The sequence below is a fragment of the Galeopterus variegatus genome, unplaced genomic scaffold (assembly GCF_000696425.1).
Source record: "Galeopterus variegatus unplaced genomic scaffold, G_variegatus-3.0.2 Scaffold203, whole genome shotgun sequence".
NCBI lineage: Eukaryota > Metazoa > Chordata > Mammalia > Dermoptera > Cynocephalidae > Galeopterus > Galeopterus variegatus.
Genome location: NW_007726314.1, coordinates 317,038 through 329,892, shown reverse-complemented (window position 1 = coordinate 329,892; position 12,855 = coordinate 317,038). Strand labels below are relative to the sequence as shown.

The 12,855-nt window shown below is 38.8% G+C and overlaps 1 protein-coding gene across 1 annotated transcript in view; it reads left to right on the top strand.

The window, feature by feature from the left end:
* IP6K2 (inositol hexakisphosphate kinase 2) overlaps positions 1-12,855 on the top strand; it is a 172,466-nt gene that overhangs the window by 60,174 nt on the left and 99,437 nt on the right. The window contains exon 3 of the mRNA XM_008565770.1: positions 10,133-10,185. Within this exon, the coding sequence (XP_008563992.1) occupies positions 10,133-10,185 (53 nt within the window). The remainder of the gene's footprint in view (positions 1-10,132; positions 10,186-12,855) is intronic.

Here is a 12,855-nt window from a genome sequence, read left to right as displayed (position 1 = left end):
TACCTGAGACAGGGTAACTTATAAAGAAGAGAGGTTTGTTTGGCTTATGATTCTGGGACAGCTGCATCTGGCATGGGCCTCAGGCTGCTTCTACTCATGGTGGAAAGTGGCAGGCAGCCAGCAGGTACAAGCAGATCACATGGCGAGAGGAAGCAAGAGAGAGAGAAGGTGCCAGAGTCTTTTTAAGCAACAAGCTCTCGTGGGAACTAATTGAGTGAGAACTCACTCATTAATCCCCCTTCCCCCTGGAAGAGCATTAATCCATTCATGAGGGATCCGCCCCCATGACTCAATCAGTTTCCAACACTGCCACATTGGAGATCAAATTTCCTCATGAGTTTTGGAGGGGACAACACATCCAAACTCCATCATTGTGGCAACACCCAACTCTTGGTACCAGTTGTCTGTTTTAGTCTGTTTAATGTTGCTATAACAAAATACCACAGACTGGATAACTTATAAAGAAAAGAGGCTTATTTGATTCACAATTCTGGTTGGAATGTCAAAGATTGGGCAGCCCATCTCGTGAGGGTCTCACTCTGCTTAAACTTATGGCAGAAAGTGGAAAGGGAAGCAGGCACATATAAAGAGACCAAAGATGAGAGGGAACAAAGTCAGTAACTAATTACTGAATTTATTGGTTAAATCCTGTAATTAACTGGTAACTAATCCAGTCCCACTACAGCAAGAACCCACTTCTGAGAGACGGCATTAATCTACTCATGAGGAATCTGCCGGCATGACCCAAACACCTTCCAGTAGCCCTCACCTCCCAACACTGCCACATTGGGAATCAAATTTCAACTTGAGTTTTGGTGGGGACAAACCACATTCAAACCATAGCAATTTAAAAACCTCATTCATAAAAAAAACACACAGACAAAAAAACCAACCTTCAATTTATTAAGTACATGTTAAGCTTCCAAGCACATAAATCAAAAATTTGTGTGTTGGTATTGTGCCACATTTAGGCAGGGATTATTCTGACTCTAGTGATGACTGTGACAGTCAACAGAACAGTCCACTGTTCTGCATGGTAAGTACTCTTCACCAGATATCCCTGCCCTTTAAGGCTTACATACTTGCAATGTACTAAAATACTGATTCTTATCTTTATATCCTTTCACAGTATGCTGCAGTATCTTCTCTACCCATAGCTATCCAGCTGAAATATTATTAAGCATTGCTTAAAATAATTTAGAAATGTAGTGTTATGGACTGAATTGTGTTCCCCCTACACACACACAAATTTATATAATGAAACCCTAACCCCAATGTGATTGTATTTGAAAATAGGGCCTTTAAAGAGGTAATTAAGGTTAAATGAGGTTGTAGGGGTGGGGTCCTAATCCAACAGGACTGGTGTTCTTAGAAGAGGAAGAGACACCAGGAGTGGCAATACAGATAAAAGACCATGTGAGGACACAGAAGATAGCCATCTGCAAACCAAGGATAGAGGCCTCAGGAAAAACCAGCCTGCCCTAATGTTGGACTTTCAGCCTCCAGAACCATGAGAAAATAAATTCCTGTCGTTTAAAGCACCCAGTATGTGGTATTTTGTTATGGCAACCCTAGCTGAGTAATATACCCAGACTGTGTCAACTTAATGGGTGCTGGTGGGGCAGTACAGGTCCTCAGACCTGTGAGCCACATCTGTGTTCATTTTTCTGTAGAACTGAAAGGGTTTTCTTTCACAAGTACATTTTAATGATTCACATTTCTGGATGAAGGAAGTACTAATTAATCAACATTTGGAAGAAAACAACTGGAGAATCTGTTGTCACTTTGTACAGTATCACATTACTAAATAGTGACATCTGCTGGAGAACTTCAGTAAAATACATTCCATAAACAAGGGGCTGTGCTGCTGTTTTAATCTTCATTTTCAATAGATCTTGAGCATCTCATGACCCACAGTGTACTTCTTGAGGCTGTGTAGGAGATCACACAGACTCTGGACCTTCTCCAGGTAACTTGTACACTGAGATAAGCTCCCTGACGTGCAGAACCATCAAGACAGCAATCAAATAGTCACTCAAAAGTGGATTTTTACACAGAAAATGAGGGAAGTAATTTGGGATCAGGACTCGAAAGAGGTAGAGAGGTTGGGTGGGAACAGCAGAAGAGGGCAAAGAGCGGTGAGTCTGGAATTCAAAAGAAAAAAGAAAGGACGTTATGCTGAATGAAATAAGATAAACCAGTGACAGAAGGACAAGTACTGCATGATTTCACTTATACGAGGTATCTAAAAGAGTCAAACTCATAGAAATAGTAGATTGGTGATTGCCAGGGACTGGTGGGAGGAGGAAACTGGGAGTTGCTGTTCAAGGTGTATAAAGTTTCAGTGTTACAAGATGAATAAGTTCTAGAGATCTACTGTATAGCATTGAGCCTATAGTTAACAATACTGTGTTGTGGACCTAAAAATTTCTGACAGTAGATCTCATGTGTTTTTATCATCATAAAGAAAGAAATAGAAAAGGGAAGAAAATTCAAAACCAGTTTTGAAAAATTCAGGAGTAATATTTTCTACAGATAGAAACATTAATAGTTTAAATGAAAATAACTTTGTTTAAATCAGTGCTGTGTCTTAAGACTTGAGGATGATAACATTTGTTGCCTCAGTTATATTAATGTCTAAAAATATAAAAATGAGCTAAGTTGCTGTTTCCTCCAAAATTGGAGGAAAAACAAGCCTTGAAATAAGCTAGCCGGATATTAAATATCATTATTAGTAAAGTCATATCAGTCTCATCATTGAAGGCTTATTTTTTTAATCTTTTAAATGAAAATTTTCACACATACAGAAAAGTAGAGAAAGTTAGTATAATACCCATGTACTCATTCTATCTCCTAAAGTGAAGGTTTTTTAAAAAGGCATTATTCCAAGTAGATGTTTTGAAGTCTTAGACCAAAGAGTAGCTATTGCAATAGACTGAATAAAGGTCAAATATTAGAATATTTCTGAAGCAGAGTTTGATGTATTCATTGGATAAGAGGTGAAAGAGGACTTCTCTATTAGTCCGTTTCTGTTGCTTATAACAAAATACTCAGAACTGGGTGCTTTATAAGAAAACAAAATTTTTTGCTTACAGTTTTGGAGGCTGGGAAGTACAAAGTCCAGGGAACACAGGTGGTGACTTCAGTGACAGCAGGGTATCACATTGCAAAATGACAGAGCAGAGAGAGACACTAACCTCCTCATTTTAAAGCCCTCCAAACCATGCCCATGAACACCGTTTTTAATCCATTCTACAGCATGGTCCTACGATCTAATTACCTCTTCAAGTCCCCACCTTTTAACTTACCATAATAGGATTTACCATCATCAACATTTACACTGGGGATTAAGCTTCTAATATATGAAATTTGGGGGACACAATTCAATCAATCCATAGCAACTTCTAAATTTCTGGTTTAGAAAATTGGGCTTATAACATTAATGAAGAGCACAGAGAACTCAGAAACTTCCAGTTTAACATAGTGTCTGGGGCTGGCTAGTTAGTTCAGTTGGTTAGAGTGTAGAGGGACACCAAGGTTAAGGGTTGAATCACTGTACTAGCCAACCACCAAAAAATAAATAAATGAACAAACAAAAAATACCATCTGGTTAGATGCCCTCAGTGAAGCTTCTTCAATCATCTCCCAAAATACCTATGAAAGCATAAAAAGTGGCAACAAAAATGGCTAGGAACTAAGGGTGTTTGCCCTTAATCTTTAGGACAAAACCGAGATAGATGCACCCTGGCTTCATCTTCTAGAAATAAGAATGCTTGGAGAAGTAGTGAGTCATTGCCTACACCCGATTGTCAGTTCCCTGGCTCACATCAAGGCCCACACCAGCCAAGGACTGGGCAGCTGTCTATTCAGAGTATCACCTGCTGCTGTTTCAGGGACTAGAATGGTGTCTGTCTAATCACTCTATTCCGCCTAGTTTTTCTCCATCTATTTTAGGATACCAGGTCCCTGTTGGGCAGGCATAGAGTATTGATGGCATTACAGCACAGGAGGTATGGTCCACACAAGTAGAGTACTGTAGGCTAAGGCAGGGAAGAGAGAGTCTTTCCACATACAGTACATGCTGGAAGCCACTGCTTCTTAGATATCCCATTTGTTCAAATAACTAGTGAAGAAGGGGAAGCTGGGATGCAGCTAGACCAGGGCTGTAGTGGGTAAATGTCTTCAAGAAACTGGGAATTGGGAGTGATATGTATCAGCTTGTTCCCTAGTTGTAGATATATGGGGTCTTTTAGTAATCACACAAATGAATTGAGACTAGGGTCATAAACCGTTTATATTGCTTGGTTGCTAATAAATGAGAAACAAACGCTCACAAATATAGGGACCATGAGTGAACTCAGCTTATTAAGGATATAAGAGGAACGAAGACTAGGAAGATCCACTACAAAATGATCGGTAGAATGCAAGAAATCATTGCCTCTGTGAATTCTGAGTAAAAAGCCAGCTTATATCTCAGCTATAATCCACTATATATTTATTTCATATAATAACTTTCAGAGGATAATATTATCTGCCTATTTCCAAATCCTCATTGTTCTCCCGGTGAATATCTACAAAACTCTTCAACTCACCTCTAGCCTGTCTCTCAACATAACTTACCATTTGAACTGCGCTGAAATCCCTACTTTTGTTCCACACAAAGACTTCATATGCTGATATCTTTGCATTCTATTTTTCCTTTCTTGTTATGCATACTATCTCGTATAACTTCGTATAATGTATGCTATACGAAGTTATTACGAGCGTGGTGCTGACAACACCAAGCCAAGGGTTGAGATCCCCTTACCGGTCATCTTTAAAAAAAAAAAAAAAAAAGCCAGCGAAAGATAGGTTGAGATGAAACAGGAAATGGGTGTGATAAGGAAAGGTTATAAGGAAACTAAAAACAATAAGCAAGTGTTAAATATATAGAGAAGGCAAAAAAAAAAAAAGAGCAAAGTTGTTAAGGGCAAAAACTGTGATGGAGGGCAGCGCAGAGAGTTAGAAATCTTGATTCTCATTTGATTTTTAGAATGGGGTTTTTAGGTAATGCATGTATGGGACAAAAGTCCACAGCCAGCAGGCAATGGCCCATCTAATTCTAATCAACTAAATGTCGATTCTCAGTTGATTTTTAGTATAGGGTTTTTAGGTAATGCATGTATGGGACAAAAGTCCTCGGCTAGGGGACAAAAGTCCACAGCCAGTGGGCAACAGCCCATCTAATCAATTCTAATTGCTGTTTAGGGATGGGATTATGTACTTTGATTATTTAACATACTGATTGTTCTTTTTTTTTTAAAGATGACCGGTAAGGGGATCTCAACCCTTGGCTTGGTGTTCAGTGAGCTAACCAGCCATCCCTATATGGGATCTGAACCCGTGGCCTTGGTGTTATCAGCACCACACTCTCCCGAGTGAGCCACAGGCTGGCCCATACTGATTGTTCTTAAAAGATGTAGAAAGAATTGCTGTAGGGAAAAATGTGAAAAAATGTTCGCTAAGGGCAAGTTGTTTGTTGGTGGAAACTTTAGAGACAATTATACTTAGATTTAATCATAAGAATGTAACTTTTGCTTAAATCAGTTAAGGAGAGGTTATATTTTAAATTAGAGAATGATCGCAGTTTGATCAACTTAGCTTTTCACAAATTGTACTTTATGATGTTACTAGTTTCCATTGTTTAAGCTATACTTAGCCATAGATAACTTTTGTCACATTGTCCATGTCTTTGTGTCCTTATTTTTTTATTTTTTATTTTTGTCCTTTTTGAGACCGGCCGCACCGCGCTCAGCCAGTGAGCGCACCGGCCATCCCCATATAGGATCCGAACCCGCGGCGGGAGCGCCGCTGCACTCCCAGCACCGCACTCTCCCGAGTGCGCCACGGGCTCGGCCCTTTGTGTCCTTTTGAAATTATTGAATCAACTGATTTTTCTTGTGAAACTTCCTTGCCTTTACAATAAAAAACAGAAGCTAACTTTGAATCAGGGCTGCATCCAGTTTTCTCCTACCAGCAGAGGAGTTGCTGAGGTGCAGTTCCTTCAGGCTTCTCATTTGCATTCATGTTGATTTAAGTATTCCTTTTTTGAGTCTCTATTACACAGCAAGACAGGGCAGTCTTGAATAAAGAACAATTGTTGACAGAGCTGAGACAGAGAACAGAGCCAAGATAACAATAGTTAATATTCCTGAAAACCAAAACAAACGGAACAGAAGTAATAGTTGAAAGAGTTCTCATTTACTGAATCCTTATTCTATACCAGGCACTTGTCTACTTGAATCCTTATGACTGTCTTCGGAGGGAAATCAGAAGTTTTAGATCGATTGTGCAGAAGAGAGGGTGGAGATTTGCAGTAAATCACCTTTGGTCACACAGCTATTGCAGATAATTGACGATTTATTAGAAGAAAACTCTCCAGCTGTAATGACCTATTTTATAAAGAGGGAACAGGTTTGCTGCATTGTAAGCAACATCAGTGATCACATCTGGATCATTCTTGGCAAAACAGTTCTGTTAGTGAGTACAGACCCTTTTTATTCACTTGATAATTCATCTTTTTGCCTCTAACACCTAAGGGTAAGATTTTAAAATCATTATTTGTATTGACAGCTCCAATTCTAATTCTTCTTCTGTTCCATATTAGTATTCTCCTCTTCAGTAAAAACATCTGTGTATACTCAACGTAAAAATACTGTAATACACATAGAAGAGTTTTGGAATCGCTATACCTTTACCAGCAGCAGTTCTTTTTTGTTGTTGGAATATATCATGCTGAGGGTGAGTGGTCAGAGTACTATGTTCAGAAGCTATTAAGAAAAATTCTCCTTTCCTTCTCTGTGGTTATGTTATCAGCCTGATGCGTGGTTAGGTTCATTCGTTTCTCTTTGTATTCAGTTTTGGGGTACTTCTTATCCTTATATAAATTAAATTTAATTTTTTTAAATATGTGAATCATAACATGCCTTTTTTTTTTTCCCTTTTGTCTTTTTTACTGACTGGTAACGGGATCGCAACCCTCAGTGTCGCGCCTGTACCGGGGACCGGCAACAGGATTGCAACCCTCGGTGTTGCGCCCGCACCGCGCTCAGCCAGTGAGCGGGAACCGGTCTCCACATGGGATCCGAACCCTCGGCGGGAGCGCCGCCGCACTCCCAAGTGGCGCACTCTCCAGTGCACCACCGGGCCGGCCCCATAACATGGCTTTAATGTCAAAACTTTTATATAAGGAGTTTCCTTGGACAAGTTTCATTCCCTTCCCTATCCCTTCTTTCTTGTTTCTACCTACCCACTAGGAAAATAAGTATTACCTTCTGGTTTATCCTTCCTGAATCATTTCCTTTTGGAAAAATTAACAAGTGGAAAGAAAAAAAATATATATGTATATATATAATGATCATATATATATAATTTTATATTTTTATATATTTTTCCTCCAATTCTTACCTCTCCTTTCTAATGGAAATCCTTTCTTTTGGAAATCTTTTCTTGTGCAAAGGGTAGCATGCTATATACACTCTTCTTTACCTTGCATTTTTTTGCTTTTTCCCCCCTAGGACACGCTCTGTATTAGCCCATGAAGATCTTTCTCATTCTTTCTCACAGCTGCATTATTTAAATGGGTACTTATATCATTTCTGATATTTTGCTATTATAAATAATGTTGCAGTGAATATTTTTAAATCTTTGAGTTACAGTGACAAAGGGAAGTCCTACAGACACCTGACAGAAACACAGGTTACTTACAAAGAAAATCAGGTTGACTTTAGATTTATATAATATTGTACCTGGGGGCTGGCTGGTTAGCTCAGTTGGTTAGAGTGTGGAACTGATAACACCAAGGTCCAGGCTTCCATCCCATACCAGCCAACTGCCAAAAAAAAAAAAAAGAAAGAAAACAAAAACCTAGAACAGAGCCTGACATGTAATATTTGTTTTGCTTCACAATTCATTCTTATTGTTAAGTTATACATGCACATAATGACTTTGAACTGTTTTTTTTTTTTAAAAAAAAAGATGACTGGTAATGGGATCTTAACCCTTGACTTGGTGTTGTCAGCACCACGCTTAGCCAGTGAGCAAACCGGCCATCCCTATATGGGATCCGAACTCGGGGCCTTGGTGTTACCATCACCGCACTCTCCCGAGTGAGCCACGGGCCGGCCCGACTTTGAACTGTTTTAATTGACTCTTTTGGTAATTTCCTTTGTATCTCTGTGTTTGTATTGTATCCATTGTACTTCATGGTTTTCATCCCTGTCTTATAATTGAACAGAAACAACAGCTCCTTTTTTGTCCTTTTTACTACCATAGGATTTAGTAGGTGATATATTTCATTGTCTCTCTTCTATTTGGGACCACTAATGTCTAGAGAGCTGGGTTTTGTAGTAGGTATTTCATATACAAGGAGTCTTCAAAAGTTCATGGAAAATATGTATTATGAAAAAACTATGCATGGATCTCAATTTTTTTTTCTTTGCACCAAAATAAACTTGTACTAACCTGTTTGACATATCTGAACAGGATCTCGTTTGAGACACTAAGAAGTATAAGACATCAATTTGAAGAGAGCTCCTATCAGAGCAGCATGAATTTTGCTAAAATTGAGGCAAGAACAAACATCAAATTTATGGTGATTCAGCTTGGGTGGAAGAACGGTGAAATCATTGATGCTTTACAAAAAGTTTATGGGGACATCGCCCCAAAGGAATCATCAGTTTACAAATGGATAACTCATTTTAAGAAGGGACAAGTTGATGCTGAAGATGAAGCCCACAGTGGCAGACCATCCACATCAATTTGCGAGGAAAAAATTAATCTTGTTCATGACCCAATTGAAAAGGACTAACAAAGCAGAAACAATAACCCCACCATAGACATCTCAATTGGTTCAGCTTATAGTTCTGACTGAAAAATTGCAGTTGAGCAAACTTTCCACTTAGTGGATGCCAGAACTGTTACACCCCAGATCACTTGCAAAGAGCAGAGCTTTCAATGGAAATTCTAAATAAATGGGATCAAGATCCTGAAGCATTTCTTTGAAGAACTGTAATAGGAGCCAGCCCATGGCTCACTCAGGAGACTGTGCTGCTGATAACACCAAGGCCATGGGTTCAGATCCTATATAGGGATGACCGGTTCGCTCACTGGCTGAGCGTAGTGCTGACAACACCAAGCCAAGGGTTAAGATCCCCTTACCGGTCATCTTTAAAAAAAAAAAAAAGAAGAAGAAGAATTGTAACAGGAGATGAAACATGGCTTTACCAGTAAGATCCTAAAGACAAAGCACAATCAAAGCCATGGCTAACAGGAGGCGGAAGCAGTCCAGTCAGAGCAACAGCAGACCATTTAAGAGCAGAAGACATGGCAGGCAACAGTTTTTGGGTTTGCTCAAGGCTTTTTGCTTGTTGACTTTCTGGAGGACCAAAGAATGATAATATCTGTTATGAGAGTGTTTGGAGAAAGTCAAAGCTTTAGCAGAAAAATGCCTGAGAAAGCTTCATTAGAGAGACCTTCTCTACCACGACAATGCTCTCACTCATTTCATCAAACAGGGCCAATTTTGTGAGAGTTTCAATGGGAAATCATTAGGCATCCCCCTTATAGTCCTGATTTGACTCCTTCTGACTTCTTTTTGTTTCTTAATCTTAAAAAATCTTTAAAGGACATTCATTTTTCTTCAGTTAATAATGTAAAAATGTGCTGGCTGTTTAGCTCACTTGAAGAGCCTGGTGCTGATAACACCAAGGTCAAGGGTTCAGATCCTTGTACCAGCTAGCTGCTCCCCCCCCAAAAATGTAAAAAAGACTGCATTGATATGGTTAAATTTCCAGGACCCTCAGTTCTTTGGGGATGGATTGAATGGCTGATATATTGCTTACACAAATGTCTTGAACTTAATAGAGCTTATGTTGAGAAATAAAGTTTATATATTTTATTTTTATCTTTTAATTCCATTTTTCCACGAACTGTTTGAAGTACCTCATATTTATTGATTGAAAGAAGGAGTTACGAAATCATTACAACTTTAGAATACAGTGAATATAAAAGGAAATTGTTCACTTCCTATTTTTCCTAACACCACACATTTGTTAAATTCATTCTTCTCTTTATTTTTTCTCTCCAATTTTAGTCTGTGCTGAGACCTATAACCCTGATGAGGAAGAGGAAGATACTGATCCAAGGGTAAGAACTAAAGCAAAGAGGACCGGCCCGTGGCTCACTTGGGAGAGTGTGGTGCTTATAACACCAAGGCCACGGGTTCAGATCCCTATATAGGGATGGCCAATTAGCTTACTTGGGAGAGTGTAGTGCTGACAACACCAAGTCAAGGGTTAAGATCCCCTTACTGGTCATTTAAAAAAAAAGAAAAAAAACTAAAGCAAAGGTTTTAGATAGAATTGTTGTATTTCTCAATGACTCCCCTCTTCTACACACCAAAATCTAATCATGCTGATAATTAAAATAAATACAAATTAAAAATCTCAACAAGATGCCATTTTTTGTCTAACAGATTGGAAGCAGCACTGGTTGAAGGTATGGTGAGAATGGGTGCCTGTCTGTAGCTGTCAGGTATAGTGAGAATGGGTACCTAGCTGTAGATGTCAGGAGCCCTAAACATAGTCAAGACAACTGACTCAGCAGTTACCTAAAGGAGAATTTATCCCTACTGAGCAGTTGGATCCTTCCCAAGGATATACAAACAGAGATCACTGCAGTGTTGTAATAGTGAAAAATGGAAATAACCTAAGTAACCCAAAACAAGGGATTACCAGGGGCTAAATTTTGGTACATTCAAATTAAGAGAATCTGCAGCTATTGAAAATGATGGTACAGGGCTGGATCTAATGGCATAGGGTGTATGTTTGTATGAGGTACAATTTATAGAGCATTTTGTAAGATAAAAAAACATTTGAAAAATATACCTATTTATTTATTTGTACATATGTACAGAGAATTATATCTGAAAGGGTATACCCTAGATGTTAAGAATGGTTGTGGCAGGACCATGGTTGATTTTGGGGTGCCTTTTTAAAAAACTCAAGTTTTTTTAAACCTTTGTACAATTAACATAAATTACTTTTGTAAAAGCAAATATGAACCATTATTTTAAAAACATTGATATTATAAAAGAAACGTTGATCATCTATCATGTATACCTTAAAATGAGATTTCTGTAGTATTCTAATAATAAAATGTTACCATTATGTGAGTATAACAGACATGTTGATTAAAAATTTTTTTATTCTGGATATCATAAAATTCTTTATGACTTAAAACTTTAAAGGTTTTTTTTTTTTTTTCTATAAAGATGACCGGTAAGGGGATCTCAACCCTTGGCTTGGTGTTGTCAGCACCACGCTCAGCCAGTGAGCAAATTGGCCATCCCTATATAGGATCCGAACCCGTGGCCTTGGTGTTATCAGCACCGCACTCTACCAAGTGAGCCACGGGCCGGCCCAAAAACTTTAAAGTTTTTAAAAAATTTAATATCACAAATTTAAAATACTTAGCACTTTTGACGTCTGTTATTTCTGGTCATATTAAATGATGTACCTTTTTGGGGGGGTGAAGACAATACTTAGGAAGGAGCTTGATAGGTCTCTCAATTACAATACCAATATTAGGCAATAATTTTTTTTATTTCAATAAACATTTATTATCCATAATTATAGTAATAGTAATAGTTTTTGAGCACCTATTAAATGCAAGGCACTATTTTAAACACTGCGTATACTAACTTATTTAATCCTTATGACAACCCTAATTTGTTAGATACCACTACTACTACCGCTGATAAAATAAGTTGTTGATGTTTGGACTCTAGGCCTTGTATTGTTTAATTACCATCTCCACTTAGATGTCAATAGACAACTCAAACTTAAATGACCTCATGATTATTTCCCTTTAAATATTCTTCTCCACCCACAGTCTTCTCCAGTTTAATTCATGGCAGTTCCATACTTCCATTTGCACAGGCCCAAAACTTTGGGGTCACTTTCAACTCCTGTCATTTTTTCATATCCACACATAATTTTTCAGTAAATCCAATAGGCTCTGTCTTGAAAACATATCCAGAATTTTACTACTTCTCAACAACTCTATGCTATCACCCTGGTCCAAATCACCACCATCTGGCACTGGGAGTAGCTGTAGCTTCCTGGCTTTCACTTTTGCCTTCTTCCAGGCTGTTCTTCACTCAGCAGCCACTGTGATCCTTTAAAAACAGTCATATCTTTCCTTCCTCAGTCAGAACCCTCAAATCACCCCCATGTTGCTAGAGCAAGGTCCAGTTCTTTCGTGACCTACAATGCCCTCTCTGATTTGAGCATCTCCCCCCCCCCAACCCAGTCTCCACCTGATCTTGACCCTTCACTCTGTACCAGCCATACCTGCCTCCTGGTTATTTTTCAAACATGCTGTTTATGCTCCCACCATAGAGCCCTGTTTTCTCTTGCTGTTTTCTCTGCTTGGGGTACTCTTTTCACAGAGATATCCACATGATTCATTTTCTCAGATTGTATTCACTTCCTTGAGATCTTTACACAAATGTCACTTTCTCAGTGAGGTCTCACCTGGACACACACACATACACATACACACTCACACACACACTCATTCACACACACACACACACACACTCTCACTCTCTTTCTTTCTTTCCCCTTCCCCCTTCCATCTTTCCTCCCTCCTTTTTTCCCTCCCTTCTTCTTCTTTCCTCTCTCTCTCTCCCCCTCCATCTCCTCTCTCTCTCCCTCTGTCCCTTTCTTCATACACACACACTCTTCTTTTCTCCCTTCCCTGTCTTACTTTTCTCCTTAGCCTTATCACTCTCTAATATATTTATAAATTTAT